Source organism: Mastomys coucha, unplaced genomic scaffold (assembly GCF_008632895.1).
Source record: "Mastomys coucha isolate ucsf_1 unplaced genomic scaffold, UCSF_Mcou_1 pScaffold3, whole genome shotgun sequence".
Lineage (NCBI taxonomy): Eukaryota > Metazoa > Chordata > Mammalia > Rodentia > Muridae > Mastomys > Mastomys coucha.
In genome coordinates this window covers 19,877,784-19,891,446 of record NW_022196909.1, presented here as the reverse complement: position 1 = coordinate 19,891,446, position 13,663 = coordinate 19,877,784, and the positions used below count along the sequence as shown (strand labels likewise).

The window sequence follows — 13,663 nt, the reverse complement described above, 5'->3', positions numbered from 1 at the left end:
TTTCATAGGTTTAGATTTTATAAAAAATATTTTATGACTATTGCAAATATGGACAACTAAGACATAAATACAAAAGAAGTAATCTTATCTAGAAAAACCAGGAAATCATGCTTCCTTCCAGAATTTTACTCATCTTATTGTGGTGTTGAATATGTTTTGAATTTTGCCATATTTTCATAGAATAATCAATTTTTAAGTATTTCATTTGGGATGTCAGGTGGAACTGCTGCTAGGCGATGATGGATCTAAACAGCTCTTCTGTGTTCTGGACAGGGAGTGGGTGTCATAGTTTCTGAAACTGGCCTCAGATGTACTTGGATTCATGGAATAAAGCCTCTTTCCATGTCATAGCAATATGAGGACTCTACAGGTTGGAACGCTATGATCTATGTGGCAAGGTATAGCAAAGTGATAGCAAACTCTACAAGTCAAGCGAACTCCATTTCTGTTTCTTAAGCCTTATTTTTCCAGCTTCAATAATATATTCTGTATATGACACCGAGTCAGAAAACGACTTTATCTTCGCGTTTCTTCTCCTTTCTTTCATGCCAAAAGAATAAATAGAGCTGTAGTTTCTTTTACAGTTTTAAATTTAAGTTTTCAAAAAGTGAAATTCTATAGACCCCACAGAATAAATCATTCATATTTTATGATTATGAGTATTTCAAAAATAATTGATACATTCAGTTGGATTTGTGGTACAAAGCATGGTTCTAAAGAGTTTTGGAGGTATAAAGAGTGATAAGATAGGTTATCTGCTATCAAAGTATTTTCACTATTAATATTAATAAGCATTATATTAACAGTCTCAATAGTGGCTAGCTTTCTGGAATATAAATGAAACAAACAACAAAAAAAAACCCTGTGTGTGTCTTTGCTCAAAAAAGATGAATAACGTTAGGGAAGTTGTAAGTCAGTTCTTTAGTAGATATCATGTACAAGAGTGAATCAAAGTTACATTTTAATTTCTGGTAGACTTTGATCCACCAAATCTTGGTTTTCAGACATGATGGGCAAAAGCTATTATCTTATTTATTAGTGGCGATTTAGTGGGTTAATAAAAACTGATATGACAGCTGCTCTTATCACAGCAAGTTATTGCAAGTCCCTGGGCAGCTTAACCCCCTCATTTCCTTATCGGTTATCATTTGTGTAGTGTAAATAACTAACATCAGGGTCACTAGCTCAGTGGGAACATATGTTTCAGGAATTCTGTATGAGAAGCGATGAGGAAAAGAAGTTTAGCATGAGTGTATCCTCATCAGTTGATGAAGAAAAGTGCTGGACAGAATGTCAGCGTGCTGTCCATGAAGGAGAAATGGGATCGTTTCACTTGGTCTACTAAGAATCTGTTAGAGTTATATTTTGAGCCTCTGAATCAATTAATCGTTCCTTTGTGTTCATAACTTATCAATGAGATCAGTCACTTGACATAAAGCAAAAGGGAGAGGACATTGGTGTTAATGACTAGACAAAATATCGCTAGAAAATCAGAAAGACTAATTTTGTGACAAACGTTTTTTCCTAGACAGCATAACTAATCATACTTAGAAATTGTAATGGTATTTATAAGATGTTTCCCTTAGTAAAGTGGGTGTAATCATATAGTATTAAAGAATCGTGATCTGTTAGAATGGCCCACAAAACAGGAAGCAGACAGAAATGCATAAGTCAAAATGGAGAAGCAAATTTCATGCTTATTTACCATGTATTAGTATGTGTTACTTGGCTGTAATCTTCCTGGAAGCGTTCCTTAGTGAGGTTTGTTCTAGCCCAATCTACTAATGACAAACGATGTTTGAAAGTGCTGCTGCGGAGATGGAGTCTGTGCATACCCTGCGTGAACTCACTCCTCCCAGTTTTACGGGGTTTATGTTTAACTCTAGGGAGACGGGGTGCTCGTGCACTATCTCTCCTTGTCTCTGAAAGACACTAAATCATCACGAAGATGATAACAGGTGCTTTGTTAGAACAAAAGAAAGCTTAAGTGGGGAAAGATTGTTTTATTTGCTCCCAAAGAACCTAGGTATGAGACCCTGGAGCACAGCGGTAGACAGAGTAAAATCCGGAGAGCTGGGTCATTAGTAGCTTCCTTTCTAAATTTGCTGACCTCATGTCGGTCCTATAAAACATTTAAACATTCAGCTTTGGTTTTACTCAAGGGTGTTATTGGTATCATGGAAATTCACAACGCCGTGTGTTTACTAAAAAAGAAGAAAAAAACCTACTGGATTCACGCTTATGTATCATTGGTTTTCAAATCCATAGGACACAAACATTGATAAATGCCAGAGGATATCTTCAAATCCTAGTGCTTAAGTCATTGACAGATATACTAATGATTGCAGGGATAAGGTTACAATGGGATGGATGGCCAAGAATGGAATTCAGTGGACAGAGAGATTAGTTTTGCCTTGTAAAGTAGGAAATCTCACTCACTAACAATATACCTCAGGGTTGACTCAGAAACAATCCTATCCCAGGAAGGAAGAAAGACATTCAACAAAACAATGGTTGGAGCCAGCACAAGCTCTTTATGGAGAGCCAGTAATCCAGGCAGAAACAACTAAGATTACAAAGTGCTTGTGACAGGGTGAAAGGAGTGAGTATTTTGCCATATATCACATGTGATAAAATATTTTGATCTTCACCAAATTTTAGATTGTGCCAGTCATACTTACATACATCGTTATATCTGCTTGACCTTAATTGGCAAGTTATTTATAGTCTCTTTTATGACACATTGTTAGTTTTAAAACTTTTTCCATATATTCAATTATTCAACAAGTTTATTGACTCCCTGTTACAGGAAACTTGCAATCTAGAAGGCTTTATTTACACGTGGAAGATCAAATATGAAACACCCCAATCCCTGCTGCAGGTCTGAGGGATTCAGGCTGACTGTGCTATTCTAACTCATGATGACTCCTAGAGAGTGTGTGTATGAATGCACGTGTATTCAAACTATATTTGGCTTAAAATTTTCTAATTGTGAGTAAGCTTGAGATTTTAAAAAAAATTAGTTATACCTTCTGCATTTCAGGAATGAAGGCAACATACACTGTTGAAGTATAGAGTTGTTCTGTGAAACTGTGGCCTTGAATTCTGCCTTCAAACCCATACAGCTGCTAAATAATAGCCTTTTAAATGAATCACGGGGTTGGTAAGGTGGCACATTGGGTAAAAGCACTTGCCACCCAAGCCTGATTATTTGAGCTTGGTCTCAAGAGCTCATGGTGGAAGAAGAGAACTGACTCCTCAAAGTTTTCCTTCTGGTCTCCACACAAAGACACTCACAGTCACATCCCAACACACACACACTCATGCACACATATCATGTGCCCATACACACAAAAATAAATAAATAAATAAAAATTAACATAAATCAAGCTTTTTTATGAAGTTTGGATAATATATTACTTATAAACTGTGGGCATTTGGAATCATATATGTACAAAGCTTTTTATAATAGTAGGAACTCAATAAATGGCAATTACTATTATCATTTGTTATCATTGTCTTCAACTGGTGTAGTATGTGTTAATTCAGAGTTGCCTTTCTTTCTTTTTAAAATTGTTTTATTTATTTACATCCCAAATGCTGTCCCCTTCCTGGTCCCTCCTCCAAGTGTTTTTCACCCCATCCCTCCTCCCCTTAGGTTGCTTCTTCACCCGCCTTGCTCACCTCCTTACCCCCTCACCCACCCACTCCCAACTCAATCCTATCCCCTTTCTCTGGGGCATCAAGTCTCTACAGGATCAGGCACATCCTTTCCTACTGAGGCCAGACAAAGCAGTTCCTTGCCATGCTTTTCTGCTCCAAGACTGCGAACTCCCCAAGCTCTGAGATCCTTTCCTATCTGGCTCTGAATCCTCCCAATCTAGCACAGAGATAACATTTGAAGAAGACTCTCTCTTTCACTGATTCCCTATTGTCAGGCATTTTCATGAGACTGCATTGTGGAGGTGAAGGCAACTGAGCAGGTCAGAATCCTGGTGTCTGGGTTGATATGTCAGTCAATTTGACCGGTTACATTGACATATGAATGAAGTGCACAAGACCTTGACTTTGAATTCAAGTTTGTAAACTTTCATACTCTGTTTCACTGGTGATAAACAACAATAATAATGAAATCATTTTCTAAAAATAAGTTACTAGTAAGTATATATTAAAACAATCTTAGTGTCATAAATAGGAAACAAACTACAAATCCACACTCACCAAGGTCTTGAAGGATGCTGCAATTTAAAATAACTAATGCAACTGTCGAGTAATTTTAAAACCTGGAAATATACTTTCCTCAGTGCTGATCAGTGTGAGTACTACAGCAGGACCAGCAGGCATCTGGCTCAGGAGGCCACGAACTGGGATAAACAGCTGGTATTATTTTTCATATCTATTGCATTCATCATTATTCTGACAATTGCCCCAATGGCCAGACATAATAGACATGCTTTGAAGTTTTTTAACTCATGGTTACATCTTGGAATTATCTGGCTGCCTGTTACCTTTGAAGGCAGTGTAGTTGTTTATAGATTGTACAGCAAACCACTTTACCATGGGATAGAATTATTTTATTGTAGGTTGAAAAAGGGTTAGAGATGAAAAACAAAAAGATAGGAGAAGTTTATCAATGTTTGAAACAATGCTTAGCATATGCTGTTTTAGCAAGTACCTAAAGTGTAGTTGTTTAAACTACAGAGTCTGAAGAGCAAAAGAACAGGAAGTTATAATATTTTTCCATTTAAAAAGATTATCTCAACTTTGGACACCACTAATTTATTTTTTCTAATGCAGCGACACTGTAATGGTAATTTAGTTTTAAAAATTTTAAAATGTAGTATCAATACTTATTTCAGACTCCCAAGTTCATAATCTGAATTCTACTACTGTATCTGACCAAATGCATACAAGTCTGCTAGTTTACCCATAGTTTAAGTACTGCTGATACTGTTATTATTTATTATTCACCATTTAATTATTTCTATTACTGCATTTCCTTCATCAGGTTTTTACTAGTTAAGCTTCTTTCTTTTGCTTTACACATGTAAAGTCAGTTCAATAGTTTTGAGTTTTCATACATTTCCTACTTTTCCATCTCCATCCTTGTTTCAATACACCTTAGAGATCCTCTTGCCTCATCATATAGTACGGCTTTTATCATAAAAGTTATGACAGTCTTCTGTTCAGGTTATTAACAGAAGGCTTCTGTTTTCTTTCTACCAAAACCAATAGCTTAAATCTCCTCAGTCTTTTTAGATCTACAAAATAGCATTCTTCCTGTTTTAAAAATATAACATTATTTTAGCATATGTGTATGTGTGTGTGTGTTAGTCTTAAAAACACTGTCTAACTCAAGTGGCATTGAGTCAAGAGAAACAGCTTTGCTGTCACAGTCCTTGGGTTTGAAGGCTCTGATCCCTCTGTCATCAGGCGATCCATGGCCCAAGTGAATGCCTTGATCTAAAGACTACATCTTTCCCCTCGGGCCCTGGAACCTGACATTTCTCATCTGAGGGGCTTTTTCCCTTGAGCTCTGGGGAGCTGCTCCCAGTCATCCACAGGAGGCCACTTTACCCTCCCAATCATCCACAGCTTACCCTACCTGCGCATGTGACCCTTAACTGAAGAGTGGCTATGGGAAACTTGAGAGTGGCGGAAAGATCTGGGATGTGCAGTACCCATCCATCAGAGTGAACAGAGCAAAAATTGATGAGTGATGTAATGTTTTTTTTCCCCACTACGATGCTTTCACTGGACTTCCATGAATCTAAGAATCCAAAAGTCTGTTTGCTAGGTCATTTTGGGTATGCACTATAAATGTAATAGCATAGGAGTAGCCTAGGCAGCAGCTCATTTGTTTGATTTATATTTTTAAGAATTTTGACATCTTGCCTAAAGCTTCTATAAGTCCATCTTTTCCAGGCCATGGAAATGTTTAGTTATAGAACAACTAGACCCATGTTTTTCTTAAATTGCTAATGTCATAAGAATGGCTTGAAGTGTATATCTGCCATTGCTCTATCCACTTTAAACTTATATGGTAATGCCAAAAGTGACATTTTAAAATACAGTTAATCTGGAGTCCATCGAAAATGTTCTCATCTTTTAATTTTATCTACTTCCTGACCTTAGATGCCCATGGATGGGAAAGCATGGCAGGAAGATGGGCAGTGATACTTCATAGGGATGGTTTCATGTGGACGGCAGGTCTTACTGGGTTAGTGCAGTTCTTCCTAAGATTCATTTCTCTTTTATTAATGCAGAAATGGTTCTTATCTTAATGTAGGTATCATTACTACGGGATTGGTATCAAAGAAAGCAGTGCCTATTACCACTCCGTTTATTCTGGGAAGGGCTTGACAAGGTAAAGTAATTACACTTTTGTCATACATCCCTGCATAGTTTTAGGCATATCTGATATCTAGTCAATGAATCGCTTTGTAATGTTGCTTACTATGAAAATGTTTTCTTCTAATTGTCAAACACGATGTCAGTATACTGTGAACATTATCATGATATAGTCAAGATTACTTGGTAAATTATATCATTTTAATGGTTAATGAGAAAGTAATGATTAGCCAAGTGTCCCCCAAGAGATGAGGAGGAAAATCCAAGGAAGGAAAATTGTCTTTAAGTTTACACCTACTCAGGGGCTGGGGAAGATGGCTCCAGGGTTAAAAGCACTTGTTTTTGCAAAGGACTCATATTCTCTAACTAACAACCATCTAAAACTCCAGTTCCAGAGAATCCAATGCTGTCTTCTGGCCTCCATGACAGACAGACATACATGCAGCCATAAACATCCATACACATAAGATAAAAATAAACAAATATTTTAAATATTTTCATTTACTCATAAGGTTGCATCTATTTTCAGGCTGGATTCAATAAAAATAAAGTTAAAATGTGATATTTTTTAAGAGTTGTTTTAAAAATCTGTATATTTGAATAATACCTTAGCAACACAAAAAGGTTATTATAACAATTGCTAAACATAATCTTTGAGTACTATATTACTTATTAAGACAGTATGATATGATTGTCCATTTGAGTCTCTGTGACAAAACAAATCCATGTTATTATAAAGAGCACATTGTTTTAAGCTGCCATGAACTATCAGGAGCAGGATATTAATATGTTAGGTTATAATCAACAAGACCAGTTGGGTACACAACTTTTAGAAAAATGTAAGAGCAGACTAATTAAAACTTCACCTGAGATTTCCTCATGGCATGGTTATGGAGAATTACTTATGACTTCTAAAAGAAGTACTAACTTTAACAGTAAAATATCTTAGGGGAAAAATTAGTCACTTGAGTTATGCTAACATAAATTTGGGTATTACAATAGTAGGTTAGTGGTGAATACCCACAATAAAATGTAAATACATGCTTAAGACACACACAAAACTTTAGTAATGTGTGTTTTTGCTTGTCTCAAATTTTACCCAACTTCCTGAGATATCTTCTATTTTAATTTCTTCCCTCAAATCATTTTATAGACATTTGAGCAGTGATGATGTTATAAAACAGACCACTTTTAATGTACTCTGTGTTATCCTGCTGTAATTATAATTCCTTTCAAACTAATGGAAAGTTTATGGTTTTTAAGGTTTTCAGGGAGCAAACTGAAGAATGAGGTAAGAATGCTTTTTATCTGTTTCACATCTGCTATGTGTCTTAGAAGGTCAGAAAGTTTTGTTACTGAAGTATAAAAGTAAATGTTCTTTATTGGGAGCCAGTTGAAAACAAGAACTCCAATGCAGTTAAGTCTGACTTTGAGTGAGACTCCTGGCATGGGCCTGATCAACAGCTTCCAGTTTGTTTGGGAGGGATGATTCTCAATGATTTAATAGCATATACTTAGAAATTGCAAAGTAGGCCACTACTGATCTAAAAATTTCTACTTCAATGACTAGAAAAGCTTAAGTAGAGGATACAGAAACAAATTGTTAATCGAACTATACTGATTCAGGAAAAAGCTTCCATAGTTGTCAGGAAACCCCAATGCTGCACTGCCCTGCTATTTGTTCTGTTACTCTGTACACACCCACCAACCTACACACACACACACACACACACACACACACACACACATACACACACAGGCACATATGCTCACATACACACACTTGCACAAGCACACATACATGCTTGCACACACATACACACACATGTACACACATGCATACAGGCACTCACACACAGGCATGCCTGGAACCACACACATGCACTTGGACATGCACACAACTTAAACATACACTGTATGAAATCTTTTCCCCTTGGATTCCTCCCCAACCCTCTCCTTAAAGAACAGATTAGCAAACTGATTTTTATCTAAATGAGTTAGACTACCATTAGGGACTGCATGGCTAATTAGGCACATGATAAGACCTTCATTATCTTCAGCTTAACTAATCATTAAAACAAGGTGCCATAGAACTCAAGGCACATGACAATATGTTGTGTGGTAAACCATAACTCAAGGTAAAGTGTAACTCCATTGATTTGATGGAATAATGCAAGCATATTATCGTAAGAAATAATAAAAGGCCCCAGCCCTCTGAAATGACCAGTTTCTTTCCAGTACGTTTAAAACAGTTAATGGTTAATTACACAATAAACTCCACATTGCTTTTTTTTAAATCAATGAAATAATAGCTTTTATTAAATAAACAATCATGAAACTGCAAAAATATTGACTTAGAAATCCACGTTGGTTCATTTAAGATTAGGTCAATAGGAGTTGTCAGTGATTTCACTCAGGTGTTCTTCCAGTCCAATGAGATGGCCACTGAGCTTTGATGCATCCACTGATCTGCCCTATATACAGCACATTTTAGCTCACAGAGTAAAAGGAAAACATGTCTGAGATCTACTTGTTCCTCCTTAGGTGACTATATTACTAATTCACGTTGAGCTAATAAAATCTTTAATAAACTCTTTTGTTTTTGTTTTTGTTTTTTGTTTTTTGTTTTTTCGGGACAGGGTTTCTCTGAGTAGCCCTGGCTGTCCTGGAACTCACTCTATAGACCAGGCTGGCCTTGAACTCAGAAATCCGCCTGCCTCTGCCTCCCAAGTGCTGGGATTGAAGGCGTCCATCACCACTGCCCGACTTAATAAAGTCATCTAGGCATGTGATATGGGCTATGTATTTTCTGTAAGCCCCTGCAACAAGAGTAATACATTTTTGTGATAATGACTAACCATGAAAGAGCTTTCCAAAAGCTCATAACTAAGTAACCTGTTGCAGGCAGAGGGCTGAACTAGAGGCCTTGCATGTATTAGGCAGTATCTACCACTGAGCCCCATTTGTCTAAAGTGATTTTAAAATGATATTTGCACAATAAAGTTGAAAATATTAAAATTATTTTTGTGTTTAATGTGATCAACAATTCCTGTCTGATAAAGACAAAAATAATCACTGCAAATCTTTAGGTTATTTAAATATTAATAATTCTAAGATAGATTGAGTAGCTGCCAATCCTGTTGATTTATAGCCAATGCAACCAAGGCTGAGAGAGGCATGGGCATAAACACCTAGTGGCGTTCTGTTTTTTAAATACACAGTCAAGGCAACTAATATACATATTTATAATACTACAGGTTCTAGAGGACAAGGTAGTATGGAGATATATGTGTGGAATTTAAAACATGTGTTTATGAATTAAAAATTTAAGACAACCAAAATTTATAAACCACTGTGCTTATTAGCTTCTTCATCCTTTCTTTTTGTTATTTTAATTGTTCTTTGGCTACTGTTGTGTCCAGCTTTTGTTTGCTTTTACATTCTGAAGTGCTTGAAGATTTGTAACGTCATGTATAGTAAATAATAAAATCCCATATACTCACCATCCCGACGTGACATGAGAATGAAGGCGCACCTCTTTCCTTCAAACTGGAAAGTGGAAAGGCACGTTCAGATGGGTGTTGCAGACTCTATGACAGCAAGTTGAGGCAGCTTCTGGAAGGTGCTGTTTCACTGTCAGGTCACCAGCTGTGACGCAGCATGGGAAGAAAAGGGTTGTTGGAGCGTTAGGACAGTCAACTGTTCTCAAGTAGCATTCCCAGGGCTGGGAATGCAGTCCAAATGTCCCCACCACATGCAGAACTCTTTTAAAAGACACATATTCATTACTTATCTTTCTGGGAGAAATAGGAAAATTCAAATAATTTTTGGTAATACTTGATTTCTCATGGATCTTCTGTTGAGACATGTGGTAACAGTCTTAGAAAACATGAATGGTAGGAAATTATAGAATTTGCCTGGCAGGAGTCTGTAGAAATACTGAAGAGCAGTCTTAATTTTTAAAGAGCACAATATGTCAAAATTAAAATTATAAGATACTACTGGTTAGTCCCACTAGCTATTATAAATATACCAATTCTTTCTAATTTAATATATATGTGTGTGTGTGTGTGTGTGTGTGTGTATTACATTCTAATCGACACCTCTATGGTAATTAATTTTGAAAACAATCAAAATAGCTATAAACTTTATATAGAATATGAAGAAAATAATAGTTAATAGAAGTATAAATCATAAGACTCCATAAAAGGACATATCTAAAGATGCCAAAATATTATGAGTATCTAATTTAGACTCAACTGCAGACAGAAAAAGAAAATGCACTGGAGATTCAGTAGCTGAGAAAGTTCCCTAGTATAAATAAAGACTGAGTGTATGGTTAGGGTTGACTACCATAGAAAGGGATGAAGATCTTTTTCAGAGACTTGCTTCAAGCCGTTGCTAGAGGAAGTTGGATATCACAGCAAAAGGAAACAGGAGGCAAGTCTGCACAAAGCCTCAAGAGGAAAACAAAGTTATTTTTGTTTTGCTTTTCTACTAATATGTTCGATAATAATCTTAACATATTGATCTCTTACACACTGTATGTGCTTGAGAGAAAGGCATGATGATGGTAGTTTTGTAGTTTACTTCCTTTCGAACCTACAGTTTTTGGTGTTGTTAAGTTCCCCTTGTTTCCTTGCTTTTTCTTCTTTTATTGTTTGAGAACCTCACACATGCATAGATGGTGTTTTGATAAAATCTGCCCCACTTTTCCCTCTTCAAGTAAAATAAAGCCTAATTATATTGTCATGGAGAAGAAATATATTCTATTGTTTTCATTAGAAACTAGGTTCTTATCTCCTTTTATTGAAAATAGAATATTTTCTCACACAATATATTGTAATTATAGTTTCCCCTTACCCCACTAGTCTCAGTCCCTTCCCATTTCCCTTTTCCTCTGGAACCACTCCCTTTCTGTCTCTCATTAAAAAAAAGAACAGGTTTCCAAGAGACAACAACCAAACATGACAAAATAAAATAGAATAAGATGTAGCAAAAAAAACTATCCTACCGAAGTTAGACATTGCAACCCAACAGGAAGAAGAGTCCCAAAGGCAGGCACAAGAGTCAGAGACACACTTGTTCTGAAAGCCAAGAGTCTCATAAAAGACTAAGCTAATAATTATTATAATAAAATATATGCAGAGATGCTGGAGTTGACCCGTGTGGGCCCTGTGCTTGCCTTTTCACTCTCTGTGAGACCTTTTGTGCCTTGCTTAGTTGAGATCCAGAGGATCTTTTTCACCTGGTATCCTCTACCAACTCTGGGCCTTACAATCGTCTCGTTTCCTTTCATGAGATTCCTTAAACTCTGAGGAGAGGGAATTGATGGAGACCTCCCATTAGAGACACACACACTGTCTGTCTGTCTGTCTGTCTCTGTCTTTCCTCATAATGTCTGACTGAGGGTCTTTGCAACTCTTAAACCATCTGCTACCTGAGGAAGCCTTTCTGATAACGACTGAATACATCACTCATCTATGAGTGTAGCAGAATAATATTAGGAGCCATTTTATTGATACTTTTTTTTTTTTCAGAGTAGTAGTGTTTAGTTTTATCCTAGGTCTTTGGGGTTATCTAGTCTCTAGTTTGTGGGTACCCAAGCAGTGTTGGATATGGGTTCCTTCTCATGGAGTGGGCTTAAGTCAAATCAGACATTGGTTAGGTACTTCCACAAGTTCTGTGTCCCCATTGCCCAAGCATGTTTTTCATGCTAGATCAAATGAATATAGGTCAAAAGTTTTGCTGTTTTGTTAGTTTCTATAAGAAAACAATTTTATTAATGTTTGACTTTGGTTTTGGAGCAATATGGAGTTGAGTGGTTTTAACAATGTATGTTACCCTTTATTGTGATATTTCAAATTTATCTTTTGTATAAATAGGGATTCTTATTCAAGGAAGTGAGTAAATTATTTTTGCCTTAATATTCTCTCATGTCTCCTACCATAAAAATTATTCCCTTCACCTTTTTATCTAGTTGCTGTTCTACTTTTTTGTGTCTTTGTGTTTATCTTTTGGAAACAGTGAGCCAATGTGTTTAATTTGAGTTGTTTAAAGGATCTTAGATAAGGAGTTTTCTATGCGGTGCTGAGCAATTTATTTGTAACTTTCCACTGAAGAAAATATTTCATTTATTCCTAAAACCTACTAATTACCTATAGATATGTCTGTAGGAAAGGTCAGAGACTTGTGATCCCAACTCTACATAACACCAAGTATATACTGTCTACAAATATTCAGGTAAACTCAGGGCCCTGTGATCCCCTCTCAATATCATGACAGAATATAGAAAGGCTGAGTCTTGTGTGGATCTATATAAGTAATCATATTCACTGAGAGTTTAAGAGTGCCATGGTCATGTCCTGCCTGGATGACAGCATTTCACAACACTTGATTTTTTTCCCTATCTCTTATAATCTTTCTCCCGAATCTCCCATAATGTTTTCAGAGCCTTGGGCAGGATAAGCACTGAAAAGACAGTTAAGTTGAGCAGTTGTGAGTCTCTGAAGATTTGATCATTGTAAAATCTCTTCTCTAACCAGAGCAGAGAAGAGCATAAGCATAAACATACTTATTTAGAAGACAATTGGCAGACCCCTCAAGTCCACTTGGCAAAATAGCAGTAGCCCCAACCCCATTGCCTATGACCTTTCCATCCATGAGCTTCTGAGCAGGTTTACAATAAAAGTTGTTAACTCCCTCTCATGAAGCATACCTCAAGTTCAATTGTGGGGTGGTTGGTTATCTCTATAACATATGTGCCACTATTGCACCAGTGCGTACATCTTTCCTGACCATCAGGTAGTACTTCACAACTGAGTAAGACTGTTAAGGATAATTTGCAGCCTTCCCAGTACCCACTGGTACCACAAAAGCTAGTCAGCAGGGAGGAAGCCTCCAGTTTGGTGTCAGTTTGATTTCTCTACCTCCTGCAAGTAAAGTGTGTGGTACCTTTAGCAATGGGGTCTTACCATGTAACAATCAATTACCAATCAGCATTAGTGATAAACTCTATTACTTTCAGGTATCAAGGCCCTCTCTTATGAAGAGCTTATAAAGAGGTAGCCCACTTCAGACACTTGGATGTTAATTTAATGATATTATAGTTTTTGTGAATACCTACCCATGCAAAATACCTCTGTTGACGTTCTTTTTAAAATGTTATTTTTGTTTAACTTATAAAGTTGCAGGTTTCCTTATAATTTTAAAATGTATGCTTAGTTTTAGCTACCCTCTCCTCACCCCATCCTTGAACTCACCTCTGTCCTCTCTCTTCTCACATAAATCTTTCTACCCCCAGTATTCCTGC

The 13,663-nt window shown here is 36.7% G+C and overlaps 1 protein-coding gene across 3 annotated transcripts in view; it reads left to right on the top strand.

The window, feature by feature from the left end:
- The window catches only part of Rfx6 (regulatory factor X6), a 51,170-nt gene that overhangs the window by 9,026 nt on the left and 28,481 nt on the right, over positions 1-13,663 (top strand). For all 3 annotated transcript variants that reach the window (XM_031347180.1, XM_031347181.1, XM_031347182.1), the window contains 2 exons: positions 6,290-6,367; positions 7,615-7,642. In XM_031347180.1, the coding sequence (XP_031203040.1) occupies positions 6,290-6,367; positions 7,615-7,642 (106 nt within the window). The remainder of the gene's footprint in view (positions 1-6,289; positions 6,368-7,614; positions 7,643-13,663) is intronic.